The sequence below is a fragment of the Sinocyclocheilus grahami genome, unplaced genomic scaffold (assembly GCF_001515645.1).
Source record: "Sinocyclocheilus grahami isolate Dianchi unplaced genomic scaffold, SAMN03320097.WGS_v1.1 scaffold1090.1, whole genome shotgun sequence".
NCBI classification, from domain to species: domain Eukaryota; kingdom Metazoa; phylum Chordata; class Actinopteri; order Cypriniformes; family Cyprinidae; genus Sinocyclocheilus; species Sinocyclocheilus grahami.
In genome coordinates this window covers 308,150-324,719 of record NW_015506269.1, presented here as the reverse complement: position 1 = coordinate 324,719, position 16,570 = coordinate 308,150, and the positions used below count along the sequence as shown (strand labels likewise).

General features: G+C 37.8%; 1 protein-coding gene and 1 pseudogene across 2 annotated transcripts; one reads left to right on the top strand and one right to left on the bottom strand.

The window, feature by feature from the left end:
* Positions 1–4,455: 4,455 nt before the first annotated feature.
* ednrba (endothelin receptor Ba) lies at positions 4,456–11,005 on the bottom strand. Of its 2 annotated transcripts, XM_016252161.1 has the most exons (8): positions 10,268–11,005; positions 9,375–9,487; positions 9,077–9,281; positions 8,771–8,920; positions 8,460–8,593; positions 8,183–8,291; positions 7,646–7,801; positions 4,456–4,500 (listed from the first exon to the last, which is right to left on the bottom strand). In XM_016252161.1, exons 1-7 carry the CDS (start codon positions 10,667–10,669, stop codon positions 7,664–7,666), a joined length of 1,251 nt encoding a protein of 416 aa, XP_016107647.1. In that variant the 5' UTR covers positions 10,670–11,005; the 3' UTR covers positions 4,456–4,500; positions 7,646–7,663. The 2 variants fall into 2 exon arrangements, with proteins under 2 accessions (XP_016107647.1, XP_016107646.1); XM_016252160.1 differs by lacking the exon at positions 4,456–4,500 and having other exon boundaries at positions 7,323–7,801.
* A 913-nt stretch (positions 11,006–11,918) lies between these two features.
* Positions 11,919–16,006, top strand: LOC107566647 (uncharacterized; annotated as a pseudogene).
* The last annotated feature ends 564 nt before the right edge of the window (positions 16,007–16,570 follow it).

Genomic DNA, 16,570 nt, shown 5'->3' with positions numbered 1-16,570 from the left:
ACATATTGATATACAAATTAAACTCTCTGTAATTCTCACCCGTATTCGCAAATATTTCTGCTCATTAGCATATCTCTCCTGTGATTGTGAACAACTGCTTTTCCTCCACTTGAAGCCATTTCGTGAGTGTGTAACGTGCTGTTACTTTCAGGTAATAAAATTAGAAAATAGTAAAATTTTCTTAACTAACACCAATTTGTCATACTAATTTGTAAGGTGTGTTTTGTAGTTTTTCATATGTATCATTACATTATTCAAGTAACCTCGAAGCCAATACCTGCATTTAAAGTTGTAATCCAGCAATTAAGAACGCAGCAAACCAGTGTAACTTACCTGGCCTTGGTCTTGGCTAAGCCTTGAAACATTCCCACCGTCTCCTCCATTATGACGTAAAACATAAAAACTAAAATGTGCAATTCTGGCTCCACCTATCCTGTCAGGATGATCCTCTCCTACCGTTGCTATGCGACAGAGCAGTAATCGGGAACCCCCGGTGGCTCAATTAGGAAATCCTGCGAAGGCGGAGCACCCTTCATGCACTTTGAAGGCGTGGCCTTCGAAGTCCGTGCCCTTCGACGTGTATGTACTTGTTGTTGAAGCTCAATGACTCACTCATTAACAGTCACTTGCTGCCACCTACTGGCGGTTTTAATTTCACATTTCAACAATTTTTTTCATGTTTTAAATTATTTAAAATATCAGTATTCAAAGTTTTATGTTAAAAACAAAACATTAGGCCCATTTATGCATCTGTACCTGCAGGTTAAATGCATCCATGTCCCCTCTGAGATACATTAAACTGTAGACTAAATGTCATTTCAGATGCAGATTACAGAAATTATTTCTTATGTTGAAATGAAAGACACTAAGTACCGGATGAAGTGCTTCTTATTCTTACCCAAAAATACAAAATGAAAGAAAGAGTTAAAACTGAACACAATCTTGCTACTCATGTGGTGTATGAATTTTTTTATATATATATTTATTTGCTTCTTTTCCATTTTGCATTTACTTGTACTTTTACTTTCAATACTTAAGTACGTTTAAGATATAAAAAAAATACTTTTCTTAGTACAATACAAGTTCAATAAATATCACATACTTTAAGACTTTTACTCAAGTAATATTCTAAATGGTGACTTCAACTTCTACCACAGTCATTTCCTGGTAAGATATCTGTACTTTTACTTGAGTATGGCTTTCAGGTACTTTATACACCACTGATTTATACCAACCATTTTAAAAACATCTCAGGATGATGTAAGGGTCTTTGTCTTATGTTCACTTTAAGTAAAATATTACAGTATTTACTTTTCTACAGTCCAAAGACAATTCTGAAAACAACCTTGACAAAGTCTACTGATGCTATAATGAACATGTGCTCTCTTATTTCAGTGTTATTGTTAATGTTATGGTTGTTAAAACAGACAGTTTGCTTCGTATATTCAATTTATCAGTTTAAATTACGAGAGGGGCAAGCTTTCAACTGAACTGTGCACATGCATTTTTGACATTTGTGTTATGCTCTTTCTCCGTCTATGAAATGTGTACCCAAGTGTACACACTCTTGACCCATTTCAGGGGCGGCCAAAATTACACATTAAAATTAATCAAAGCTATAGAAACGTATATTCATATTTACAAAAAAAATATGAAGATACATATTGATATACAAATTAAACTCTCTGTAATTCTCACCCGTATTCGCAAATATTTCTGCTCATTAGCATATCTCTCCTGTGATTGTGAACAACTGCTTTTCCTCCACTTGAAGCCATTTCGTGAGTGTGTAACGTGCTGTTACTTTCAGGTAATAAAATTAGAAAATAGTAAAATTTTCTTAACTAACACCAATTTGTCATACTAATTTGTAAGTTATAACCTTAAGGAACTGCATTTTGACTGGAAAAGTAGAATACAAAGACAAATTTACATGGCCTCTGAGAGGAATACTAATAGATACAATAGGATACAATACAACTTAACCAATCAACAATCTCTGATGATCAACTTGTACTTTTACTTTCAATACTTAAGTACGTTTAAGATATAAAAAAAATACTTTTCTTAGTACAATACAAGTTCAATAAATATCACATACTTTAAGACTTTTACTCAAGTAATATTCTAAATGGTGACTTCAACTTCTACCACAGTCATTTCCTGGTAAGATATCTGTACTTTTACTTGAGTATGGCTTTCAGGTACTTTATACACCACTGATTTATACCAACCATTTTAAAAACATCTCAGGATGATGTAAGGGTCTTTGTCTTATGTTCACTTTAAGTAAAATATTACAGTATTTACTTTTCTACAGTCCAAAGACAATTCTGAAAACAACCTTGACAAAGTCTACTGATGCTATAATGAACATGTGCTCTCTTATTTCAGTGTTATTGTTAATGTTATGGTTGTTAAAACAGACAGTTTGCTTCGTATATTCAATTTATCAGTTTAAATTACGAGAGGGGCAAGCTTTCAACTGAACTGTGCACATGCATTTTTGACATTTGTGTTATGCTCTTTCTCCGTCTATGAAATGTGTACCCAAGTGTACACACTCTTGACCCATTTCAGGGGCGGCCAAAATTACACATTAAAATTAATCAAAGCTATAGAAACGTATATTCATATTTACAAAAAAAATATGAAGATACATATTGATATACAAATTAAACTCTCTGTAATTCTCACCCGTATTCGCAAATATTTCTGCTCATTAGCATATCTCTCCTGTGATTGTGAACAACTGCTTTTCCTCCACTTGAAGCCATTTCGTGAGTGTGTAACGTGCTGTTACTTTCAGGTAATAAAATTAGAAAATAGTAAAATTTTCTTAACTAACACCAATTTGTCATACTAATTTGTAAGTTATAACCTTAAGGAACTGCATTTTGACTGGAAAAGTAGAATACAAAGACAAATTTACATGGCCTCTGAGAGGAATACTAATAGATACAATAGGATACAATACAACTTAACCAATCAACAATCTCTGATGATCAAATTAAAAGTGTACCACCACATATGCCACCATCACTGATTGAAAAATCAGACAAGAAAGGGACATAATAATAATAGACAAACAACAGTTATAAATTAAAGATATATAGTTACGATACATAAACCTTGCATAATCTGGAAAATGGTAATTAATTATATGATCATAAATCCATGAATAAAATATGTTTACATAGTCCACAACAGAAATAAAAAATAAAAATGACCCCGTTCAAAAGTACATATGCTTCTTTCTTAATACTGTGTTGTTACCTATATGATCCACAACCGTTATTTAGTTGCTGTTGTTTTTCATGACCGTTGTTCATGAGACCTTTGTTTTTCCTGCAGTTAAACTGCCCACTGTTCTTCAGAAAAACCTCCAGGTCCCACAAATTATTTGGTTTTCCAGCATCAGTGACTATGATTTTGAGATCCATTTTTTTGACAACTGAGGGACATTCACTGATGCCAAAGGAGGAGCCAGGGGTGAAAACTTGATTTTAAGATCAAGGTAAACGGCACTTATTTTGTCTTCTGGGAAATGTAAGTATCTTCTGAAGCATTTGAAGGGCAGTACTAAATGAAAAATACGTTATTTAAACAAAATGTTCAAAAGTTTCACCCCCCATCACAAGTTTCAGTATGTTTTGATCTCAAAATCATACAGTCACTGCTGGAAAGGGTTCAAATATGCATAAGATGCTGGAAAACCAAAGAATTTGTGGGACCTGGAGGATTTTCTGAAGAACAGTGGGTAGTTTAACTGTTCAGGCCAAACGAGAAACTCATGAACAACAGTTGTGAATGGGTAACAACACAAAGTATTAAGAATCAAGCGTATGTAAACTTAAATTTAAAAAAATATCTTATTCAGGACTGTACTAAATAAAATCCCTGTTATTTTGGTAAAATAATTAACATTTTGCAGTTGTATTTAAACTTTTGTCAACAACTGTACATATATTAATGTCTTTTTAAAGTAACAAACTAAGTTCAATGTTTTTAAAGATTTAATATAAATACTATATTAAAAAAAACACCCAAAAATGAAAATTAGCTTGTGTTTTAATCCATATTTCAAACGTAATAAACACCTTTCTCTAATTTCTGTTATCTGTCATACGCGGAAGCCGTTCCGGCAGATGACGTAAGAAGTTGGTGTTGCGTGATTATTGACTACTTCTTCTTAATGTTTAATGGTGGTTGGCAACAAAACGCCGGTCATGAATTAGAATTACAAACAGAGGATTTGCAAAGAAAAATGTTGGAGGATTGACTCTCATATCTCAGAGGCGCGCGTGCTGCGCATACGTATACGCGTACGACAGATAACGGAAGTGAGAGAAAAGTTTATTACGTCTGAAATATGGATATTTTTCTTACAAAAACCCATGGATTCACTACAGGAGGCCTTTATTCAGCTTGGAATCTCTCATGTGATGATTCAGAGGTGCTGTTGTTGTAGATTTCACAGTGACTGCAGGAGGAGGAATCCTGTTGGAAATTAAACAGAGACTCTTTCATGGCATAATTTGTCATGCATTATGATCATTTAAAGACGGGAGAGATGGTCATGAGAGAAAGCAGTTTCCTCAAAACATCTCACATGATGTCCTTTAGTCATGCTCATGAATCATGTGATCTTGTTTAAGAGGAGGCTATTCACAAACCTACTACTGTCTTTTAGGTTCATTCCTACATTTCTGATGTTGTCGTGTTTGGTTTACATTGGTAACATAAGAAAAATTAGGAAAATTAAAATGACCTATCAAGAAAAAGTTCAAGTTTAACTCTTTACTTTATCTGAAACATTAGACTATTTACTTAATACCACATATGACCAGCAGACACCGAGAATGCAACAACTAAATATAAAATACAGCATAAAAAAGGACAAGACTTAAAATGAGGTTGTCCAATCTAATAAGTGAATCCTCCAGTACAAATATGAGATCTTGTCTTCTAAAGTAAAATGTAATTAAGAAGTTAACCAAACATCCATGCAAGTTGTGTGGAAATCTGAATATAAATATATTCAGCAAGATTTATGCTTAAAAGTTGTATCTGTTAACACTGTTGCACTGTGAACTAATATGAATAAACAATGAACAACAGTATTTTCTATTACTAACATTATTATTGATTAGCAAATGCTATATACAATATATTGCTCATTGTTAGTTCATGTTATTGTATTAACTAATATTAACAACAGATACTTTACCACAATTAACTGGAAATGGTGTAAACATGGTGTAAATGTTTTTATTGTCTTAAAATAAGCTTTTTGCAACACATTCAAGATAAAAGGTCTTACATAACAGATGGACAACAAAGAAATCTATAAATATTATTAAAAAGAACTACAAAAAACTGAGTCAGAAGGAATTATAACACAGAATTAAATGATTAGTAAAATATCTGAAGCCTTGAGTCATGTGGAAGATTAATAATCTTCTACTAGACAGATGAAATAATCGCAGTATAAGTTTGCAAGCATGTGCAACATTGACAAACACACTATCCTTAAAGATACATAATGAATTATGAAACCATATCACATGACCGAACCCCCCCAAAACAAATAACAATCAAAAAAGTATAACATCTCAAAGCCAATAGTAGTAGTAGTAGTAATAATAATAATAAACACATAAGAAATATACTCTTCTATTTTGGGGTTCATGTATTTTCTGGCATAAAAGAGCTATTGAAATAAGGTTGTTGACTTGAACTATGCTGCAGGGCAACTCCATATATGTACACCAAAACAAACCTAGCATTGTTCTTACAATCAGTTGCTTTATTACATTTGGAAATTCTTTAAATCAGGAGTTTTCAAACCAGTCCTGGAGCACCCCCATCACTGCACATTTTGTATGTCTGATTTAACACACCTAATACAACTCATCAGCTCATTAGTAGAGACTGAATTGGGTGTCCAATAAGGGAGACATAATAAATGTGCAGTGCTGGAGGTGCTCCAGGAGTGGTTTGAAAACCCCTGCTTTAAATGTACAGGGTACTATAGAGAGCACGTGAAGTCACTTTTGATTTTGGTCGAATATTTACACCACAATTCCTGAAATATGAATGTATGGAGAGTTGGACAAATCCTGTGAGCGTTTTTAAGATAGTGTGACATGTGGCCCGTGCTGAGACGTTTAATCATTGTTAAATCATTCAGTTGAATTGGACTTTTTTAACCTTACCAGAGCTTCTAGAACATTATCATAATGTTAAAGGGGTCATAGGATGCCCATATTCCACAAGTTGATATGATTCTTTGGGGTCTTAATGAAAAGTCTGTAACATAGTTTGGTTAAAATTTCTGGTTACACTTTACTTGAAGGGGTGTGCATAAGACTGACATGACACCTTCATAATCATGACATGACACCTACATAATCATGACATGACACATGTCATGAATATGAAGGGTTTTTATGCATGTTTATGACAACTGTCATTAAGTGCCATTCGCTCTTAATGACAGTTGTCATAAACATGCATAAAACCTCCTTCATATTCATGACATGTGTCATGTCATGATTACGAAGGTGTCATGTCAGTCTTATGCACACCCCTTCATGTAAAGTGTTACCAACTTTCTCAATGGTAATGTAAAAAACACCTTTTTCACCCTGTCAAAAATAGCTCTTTTCAGATCAAGCCGTTTTTGTAGCATTTTCCTTTAAATGTTAATGAGGTCTGCTGACCCTGCCCCTCTCTTCCGAGCTGCTCTCAGAGAGACTGTTTACTTTAGCCGCATTCATCGTGAAACTTGCTAATTAGCACATTGTTAGGAAAGGCGATTTGCAAAGATTCATTACAAAACATTATACTCACTTCTTCTGTAGATGAGGCTGGATCATGAATGATTCGAGCAAACAGACGCATTTATGTAGATCGGGGGCGCATTCCCTTCAGAAACAAATTTAATCCACTGTGAGTTCAGTGGCTCAGATGTCGGGAGTAAATGACGACTGCTATGTTCATTATTACATCCAACAACAGAAAACCTCAATCGCTTAGGAGTCATTCTTGTCTACATCTGCTCCAGCGGTGAAACAATGGTGGACTGATAACAGCTCACTCAGGGTGGGTCTGAGGTAAGACACCAGTCCAGTCTGTGCTGAAACGCTACTGTCAATCAAACTATCGTGGGAGGGGCCTGTCTGTATGACGTCACACAGACAGGCATCTGAGATCGGCTCGATTTGAGAAAGGGGAAAACATTTAACCAGATTTAAAAAAAAACACTGGATGGATTTTTATCATTATAGGGTGGTTTTGTACACACACTGCCAACACACATTTCAGTTCAAACAACTTGTAAAAGTGCATGTAGTATCCTATGACCCCTTTAAGAATTGTGGATGTCAATGTTAAATCAAATTTGAAGTAGTTCCTAACACTACATAAAATATAATACAATACAATGCAAATGTATTTATATAGCACATTTAAAAACAACTGGTGTTGACCAATACATGTATGCCAGTCAGGAGTGAATATAAACTGAGCCTTCTTAATACCTATCATAGCAATTCTTGTAATGAGTATACCTCCAGCTGACACAGAGTTAGGTTTAATGGCATTAGCTAAATGTTAAATGCATGTTGTTGGCCACCAATACCTGTATGCAGATCAGTGCCTAAGCTGAAGTGTATTTGTTGGAGGCACGGCTATTGCTTTGATCAGATCCTCGCTCTGTCACCTTTAGCTTCATGCAGGACTGCTTGTCATCCATGGCTAACATTTCAGGAGGAAGGCACCAGCAACACAGACATGACTGGAAGGGAACAGAGGAGGATACAGAATATTTTAATGTACACTACAGCAGGAATTAAAACAGATATGCCCAATAGTTCACACTTGCAAGAAAAATAAGTTGAGTAATGCCTTAAAAATTAGGCAGTAGAATGCAAAAAATGTATTCTGTGTGAAGTGGTCCTAAGTATTAAACATTTTTATTATCATATGCAGGGACTTTCATTACAGTGCAAAGACATAAAATTAATTATTCTTGTTTTCACTGACAACATCATATAAATGGAAGCATCTATCTATACATTATTTAGTAAATAAATAAAAAAAAACGTTAATTTACTATATTTATTTTGTAAATTTTTACATCATAGCAGTCCATCATTATCTGTCAGTCTGTTCTTACTCTGAAGCAGCTCTTGAAGCGCTTGCTAACCATATACAAAGCGATCGGGTTTATGCAGGAGTTCACTGATGCCATGTTGATCCCGATATAATCAAGAACCAGGAAGAAACTACAGGTAAACAAACACACAAACAGTTTCATTATTATTAAGACTGTGATTTAACAAAACGATAGAGATTAGACTACATGCCGGAACTCTTGTCCTTCAAAAGTCGAATTTAACTATTTAGAAGAACATTATAGTGTTTTAACGAGAAGATAGATGATGTGTTCTTACCTCAGAAGCTCGCAGCGGTTGGGGTCCCTTTCATCATAAATGGTAAGCTTAAGAATACGACTGAGGTGCAGAGGAAGCCAGCACAGTGCAAAGACTAGCACCAGACAGAACACGGTTTTAGCCACCTCACGCCTCTGTAGGGCACAATCATGTCAGTTGCTGAATTATTATTTTTTTTGACAGTTTTAGTGCAATTAAGACATCATGACAAGTAAACCATCTCCAGAGTATTAATAAACTTGTGTAGGGAGTGTATGGTCTGTCTTGAAAGAATATTCAGTAAAAAGTAATGAAGGACAGAATGCTCTGACCTGTTTTAGGTGATCACTAAGTACAATTTGGACCCCATTCTTCTTTCGAAGCATTTCACAGGTCATGAGAGTGTAGAAGATAGCAGTACACATCAGCGGCATGCAGAAGTAGAAACTGAAAAGCCACCAATCTTTGGCCGACTTATAAAACTGGAATTGAACAAAGATCATTATTAACCTATAGTAAGGCAACTTAAATAATCCAGTTATTATGTATCCTGGCTAAAATTTTGTTGATCCAAATATTGTATGACATGCACAAACACAACAACATGGAGCCTCTTTACTGTTCAAATGCAAACTGACCTGCATGAACTTGTTTTTCTGCATAGGGTGGAGCAAGCAAATCCTAAGTTGCTCTCCTTTGTAGTCCATTGTGATCATGTCAAAGGCAATGGCCTCTGGCACTGCAAGTATAATGGACAGCACCCATATCAGAATGATTTCAATGGCTGTCCATTTAGGGACGCCGATGCCTTTGATGCGGTTCCACGATGCCACTGCTCGAAACCTTTGGGACAAAGTCAGTGCCAGATTCCAGATTAAATGGTGTTACTAGATATTGAGGTACTAAGAGCAAACAAATACAACAAAATACAGATACCTGTCTATGCTCAGTGCACACAAACTCAGCACTGTGATGCCAACTGATGTCTTTTGTATAAAGGGAACCATTTTGCAAAGTCCAACACCAAATGGCCAATCTTCAGCCAGAAGCTGAAAGACAGGTACTTTTGGGTCAACAAGAGCCAAAATTACACAGGAACAGAACAGAAAATTACAGGGGGAAAAAAACATTCAGTTAAATATTTCCTAAGGAGCTCTTATGACTACAGGATTTCACGAAACCTGTTTTAGGTGCACAGTGTTTGAGAGGCTGAGGGGCTGCCTAGTGTGTTAAAAAAGTTGTTTTGTAGTTTCATAGAGTCAGATCATGGATGCTCTGATGAGCTTAACCAAATAATTGTCCTGTCCTGTGTTCTCATGTACATGCATTCACTTGATATACTTCATGAAGAGTTCAGATAAAAGCTAGGTCACAACACTATAAGAGAAAATATGAGTGAACCTTAAAATTATTTCTTAAATGTTTGATATAAAACCTGATATAAACTTTATATTAATTTACATTCTTATAGTTGGATCTCACTGCAACTTTCAGATTTAATATATTTGTCTTTTAAAAGGCAAATAATAATTTAACCCAGCAAAAGGGTAAGATATCTTGGCAGTGTCTCAGGACTCCCTCAAATGCTTATTAAATGCCAGTGAAGACCTGTTTGTCAGATTCCAAAACTACCGCTTGTTAAATTTGCAACAAAGGAAACAGAATAAAATATGGCATAAAATATCATGTTTACTTTTCATTTATCTGTTTATTTTTAAGGTCATAAAAGAAGTATAAATGTGTAAATATAAAAAGTATAAATGGTTATAAAAGCCATATATTTTTTAAATGAAAGATTAAATAAAAGCTGTCATGCAAACTGTGCTTACCTTGTAGACGTTAATGGGAATGTCTGTGACAATATGCAAAAGGTCCCCAAGCGCCAGACTTGCAATGAGGATATTAGGACCGTTCCGCATGCATTTATTTTTATAAATGATTCTGAGCAGCGTAGAGTTTCCGATTATCCCAACTACAAACACAATGCATGAAACCACGGTGTTAATATACTTGAAAGTATCTCTTATTTCTGTGGGACCTGTGCACATAGGCGGCAAAACTCGTGGTCGTCGAGGCATGGACTCATTGACCACACTGCCTTTACCAAGTGCAGATTTCAGGGTTCGAGACACGAGCCCCGTGGAAAGTTGCTCCTTCCCTTGAGCACTTATCATGACGAAGTGTCCAGTCAGGAGAATGAGCAAAGAAACAACGCATCTTGATTCCATCATTTGTATTAAACGTTAAACACAATGCTAAAACTGTTTATCAATTTAATCATTACATTGATTGCCAAATGTCTTCAGGCTAGAATTTCAAAGTAATCCTTTGCAATTGTCTGTTCACGGTGATATTGGTTGCAGATTACAAATTCCTCAAAGCGGATTTTAACCCTTCGTTTAAGTTATTCGTATAGAATCGAGAGAAAGTTTTTTTACGTCTTCTGACAAGTTCGTCCATACAAACTCCAGATGACTTAATTCGCGCACATTTCCTTCTAAACGCAAGTATTTCTTTCACATGACCACAACGTTACGTTTAACTGTGTTATCTTGTATCTGCGGCGTTTCCTCAGGAGATGACTATTCTTCCCACTGGCCCTCCCCCGACTATGGAAGCCCGTTTACGCCACAGCTGAGAAAGAAAGAATAATGAGAACCTTTCTAAAAGGTATGACTTAGCCTAATAGGCTACCTCATTATATTGAACATTTCTAATAATAATAATAAAAATAATAATAATAATCATCATCATCAGAAAAAAATCCCTAAATAGTGAGAAACTATCTTATAATAATGATACTTAAAAAAAAAAAACCGTAGTTTCCCGTAATGGTTTAAATGGGTTTACCTCACTGACAGACAATTATTCATTGCTGTTCATGACTTCAGATCTTAAGTCCTCTCACTCAAGGTGTCCCTCAAAGTCCCGTTCTGTAGGCTACCATATTTATAGGTTACCCATTGGTCACATTCAGAGATGGGCACAAATACAAAAAAAGTATTTTGTTACAAATACTTGCTCACCAAATGTATTTAATTAAAATACAAAATACTGGTGTGAGAAATGTATTTAATTAAAATACAAATAATTTGTAATTTGAAAATACAAACCTTTTGAAAATACAAACATCAATTGAAGTGCAAGAGACAGGGCCACTTAAGAGAAAGTGAAGAGCTTTCCCCCTCCAACTTATAAACAACCTATTCTTTAAGGAGTCCAGCAAAACTGTATTGTCGTACCGCCTAGTCCTACTCAAGTGGATGCCTCAAGCTATTTCACTGTCAACAGTACAGATTAACTCCTAAAAATACTGATATCTAGCTGTTAAAGGGCTCTATGTAGAATTCAGAAACCCTTGTTATTAGCGACACTAGTGGCTGTTAAGTGAGCTGTGGCCAGTAACTTGCTCATGCTCTTACACACAATCCATAGTAGCCTAATGTGAGAACGCGACAGCCAATATGATTTACCGACATCATGTGGACAGATGAGGTTCATTAAAATTACACTGTTATAATAGTTTCCATCGTTGTAAACATAATTTACAACTTTATTTATGAAAATATTGATCTGCATTGTGCGTTCACAAGAGTATCACAACGCATTTGTGTTGTTCACGCGATAGAAGACTCGCACGTCAACGCAACGCACATGAGTGAGTGTTCACTAGAGCAGTGGTTCTCAAACTTCTCCATGAAGTACACCCAGTACTGCACATTTTGTATGTCTCCCTATATCTGACACACCCACTTCAGGTACTGAAGGATCAGGAACTTGGACTGTGTAGGAAGTTGATAATAGAGCCCGACCGATATGGGTTTTTTGGGGGCTGATACCCATATTAGGGAGTAAAAAAAGACAGATACCGATATATCGGCCAATATTCTTTATGTGTAGGCTATATTATAGTACAGTATAGACAAAAGTTTGGACACTTCCCATTCGTGTGTCCAAACTTTTGACTGGTACTTTATATAGAATACAGTATATAGCCTACATAAACAGAATATACTGTATATACATAAACACATTTTTTGCAATGATAACTCAAATGTGGTGATCAAACACTTAATAATGATGTGACAAACATAGGCCTATGTAGTGGAGGCAGGGTATTTAACAATTTAACAATAAACTTTATTATTCAAAATGAGTCTGGCATCAGTGCACTTAACAGTAAACTTCAATTCACTTATTATAAACAACTTAAATAACACAAATAGAACAAAATATATATAACTTGAATTAAGAAATTAAACAAGGTAACTGTGTCGGGCAAACAAGATACTGCCAAAACAACAGGGGCAGGTTTATGCAGGAAGCACAGCTTTTCCAAATGTAAACATCTAAAATGAATAAATAATAATAATTAATAATATTTTTTTTCCCACAAACTCTGTGTTGTGTATTTTCTGGTAATCAAATGAACATGCAGAATATTCGTATTTAAATCGTCTTTTTGCAGTTTAATATTCACAGACACAGTCTATATATATATATATGTGTACTGACCTGTGTTTTATTTATTCATCAAAAATAAGACAAATTCCATGAAATTCCGCGTTTTACAGTAAATTCCAGTTTTATGACTGGATTCCGTGATTCCGTTCATGTTTCCTGCATCGCAGAAATCATAGGGCCCTACTAATGTAGTAAACGAACATGATAAGCTCATTGTGAGAGTAAAAAACGGGGACATTGTTGTTTATTAAGTTAGCATTGAGTCTCTCCAACTAGGTGACAACATAGGGTTAAATCACCATTCAACCGACTCAAACCACCATCTATTGGACTGCAGAAAGATACTAACCTTTCAATCTGCTACGTTACTGTTGGTACTGACAAACTATGCTGACACCGTGTCCGCGCCGCAACAGGACGCGACAAAGTGACCATTGAAAATCATTTGAACTTTGTGTCAGCATATCATAAATAGAACAAGGCATCAGTTTACTGCATCCAGTGTAGACAACATACACCGGACACGTGCCGCTGTATGTTATGTGACCGACGAGGTAAGCATGAGTTCTGGGCCGCAGTGCGGCCGGTATAAACACCAGTTCAACGGCGATCAGCTCCGGTGGCCGTAACACAGGCTTTAATGCGCCACAGTGGAGACGTGCCGTGATGCGCATGTCAGCGCTAGTTTCTAACGTCACTGAATCTGCTGTTAAAAATGAGCCATCATATCATCATATGATCATATCATCTCATCATATCATCATGCAAAACTAAAAATTAGAATCATTGTAATGTGACGATCAAATATAGGTGCAGATAGGTGGCGGGCGGATAATCTGAAGCAGTGGGCACATCTCCAGTGAAGTTTGAACTCATCCACGCATCTCTACACTACACTGACCTGGGTCACCAGTAGCAAACAATGGAGCGTGCTCTGCTGGACAAGTGAAGTAATTACACCATTCAGAAGCATTTAATCTGCGTTATATGTTCTGTAAAAAAAAAAATTTCATATCGGCGGCATATTCGCCGATAACGATATATCGGCGACAGGTTCATATCGGCCAATAGCATCGGCTAAACGATATATTGGTCGGGCTCTAGTTGATAACCCCACCGGAACCCAGTGTGGCATTTAACCTCAAGGACCCAACCTTGAGAGAGGTTCAGGAGGTTGTCAAAGCAGCTAGGACAAACTCAGCACCAGGTCCAAGTGGCCCTACGCGGTCTACAAGAGGTGTCCCAAACTCTTTCAGCGCCTATGGAAAATCATCAAAGTCATCTGGAGGAGGGGAAAAGTGGAACAGCAGTGGAGACATGCAGAGGGTGTCTGGATTCCGAAGGAGGAGAACTCAAGTAACATCGAGCAGTTCAGGGTCATCTCACTCCTCAGCGTGGAGGGGAAGAGTTTTTTCAGTTTCGTTGCTCAATGCATGACGGAGTTTCTCCTGCAGAATGAGTACATTGACACCACTGTTCAGAAAGGTGGGATCCCGAAAGTGCCAGGCTGCATGGAGCACACAGGAGTTATCACCCAGTTAATCCGGGAGGCTCGAGAAGGTGACGGGGACCTGGCAGTGCTGTGGCTCGACCTTGCCAATGCTTAAGGGTTAATCCCGCACAAGCTGGTGGAAACCTCACTGATCCAACATCACATTCCAGATAAAATCAGGGACCTCCTTTTGAACTATTATAGTTGCATTAATTTGAGAGTCACCTCTGGATCAATAGCATTTGCATTTTATAGGCTGGAGAAATGAATAATCACAGGGTGCACTATCTCTGTGATCTAGTTCGCCTTAGCTATGAATATGCAGTTAAGTCAGCAGAGATGGAATGCAGAGGCCCACTTACCTGGTCAGGTGTGCGACAGCCCCCTATCAGAGCGTTTATGGACGATCTGATGGTAACCACAACATCTGTACCAGGCCGCAGATGGATCCTCCAAGGACTTGAACGCCTCATAATTGGGCCCGAATGGACTTTAAGCTAGCCAAGTCCCGATCCCTTGTGGTGAGGAAGGGAAATGTAACCGACAAGTTCCGTTTCTCCCTCGGAGGAGTGCAAATTCCATCAATCACCAAGAAGCCAGTTAGGAGCCTGGGAAAAGTACAGCACACTTATGGACACAGCCACACTTCATGAAACTGGGAAGGAGTTGCACACCTGGATTGCTGCAGTGGACAAGTCAGGAAAAGTTCAAAGCCTGGATTTACCAGCATGGCATTCTGCCGCGACTCCTCTGGCCACTGCTAGTCTACGATGTCCCCCTAACCACTGTTGAGGGCTTTGAGAGGAAGATCAGCCACTCTCTACATAGGTAGTTGGGTCTTCCACACAGTATCACCAGCATAGCCCTATACGGAAGGAAGAACAAGCTACAACTCCCCTTCAGTGGCCTGTCGGAGGAGTCCATGGTTTCCCGAGCAAGTGAGGTACTGCTGTACAGAGAATCCAATGACTCCAAAGTTTCCTCAGCTGGCATTGAGGTGAGGACAGGTAGGAAGTGGAGGGCCCAGGAGGCAGTCGACCAGGCTGAAGCACGGCTGCGGCACAGTGTGCTGGTGGGGACAGTGGCGTCAGGACGTGCAGGGCTTGGCTGTTACCAGAAACCTTGGTATGATAAGGCCCGGGGAAAGGACAGGCGTCAACTGGTCCAAGAAGAAATCCGTGCAGGGGTGGAGGAAAGACGCATCAGTTGGATGGTGGGGATGTGACAACAAGGGGCATGGACTAGATGGGAACAAGCAATGGACTGAAAGATCTTGTGGACTGAGTTGTGGAAAGTGGAGGAATATCAGATCCAGTTCCTTATCCAATCAGTCTACGATGTCCTCCACAGTCCAACCATGCTCTTCTCATGGGACCTGAAAGACACCCCTGCATGCCTCCTGTGCCAAAAAAGAGGATCCGTGGAGCACATATTAAGCTGTTGCCCTAAGGCACTGGGAGAGAGACGTTATCGGTGGCGCCACGACCAGGTGCTAAGGATAGTTGCTGGAACCATCAACACCGGAATCTCTCTCAGCAAGCACCAGCAGTCAGTACAGCACGCAATTACATTTGTTAAGGTGGGAGAGAAACCACAAAGGAGCAGGAACTAAGCGGGGGGGGGGGACTTCTAGCAACAGAGAATGCATCAAGATGGCTGTGGATCAAAAGGGGTGATCCATGGACTACACAAGCTACCTAGACACAAGTCGGGGACTGATCACCCCTGGCTGGGTCACCTGGGCGAGGGTGTATGATGTTGAAAGACCCGAAACACGTATTTTAAATACATTTGATTAAAATACTGCCCATCTCTGGTCACATTATCCGTTGTAGCAGTCTTATGCTGATGACCTGCTCTTCCTCTTGACTCGTTACATGCGTGTATTGCTGCATATTGTATATTGTATAATCTGCGTTACCTGTAGTGCATTCATAAAAATCCCCAGTTAACATTTAAACTGTTCATGGTCTTGCTCCCCATCATCTCTCTGAACTGCTGCACCTTTATTCACTGACTGTACCTCCTTTTTGACTCTCACCAATGAGTGGTAGATCCTTCGGTCCTATCTCAACTTTTTTCAATCTACCTGTGTCTAGTGGTTATTTTTAGTTTGTTTTTATTTGTTTTGTTTGTGTATACTATGAATGTTTGTAAATGTTGTTGTCTTCACTTT

Coding starts and splice junctions, on each gene's coding strand:
- ednrba (XM_016252161.1), bottom strand. CDS start 10,669: ATGATGGAATCAAGATGCGTTGTTTCTTTGCTCATTCTCCTGACTGGA. Junction 8,921..9,076: donor AGAAAAACAAGTTCATGCAG/GTCAGTTTGCAT, acceptor GTTCAATTCCAG/TTTTATAAGTCGGCCAAAGA. Junction 8,594..8,770: donor TTAGTGATCACCTAAAACAG/GTCAGAGCATTC, acceptor TGTGCCCTACAG/AGGCGTGAGGTGGCTAAAAC.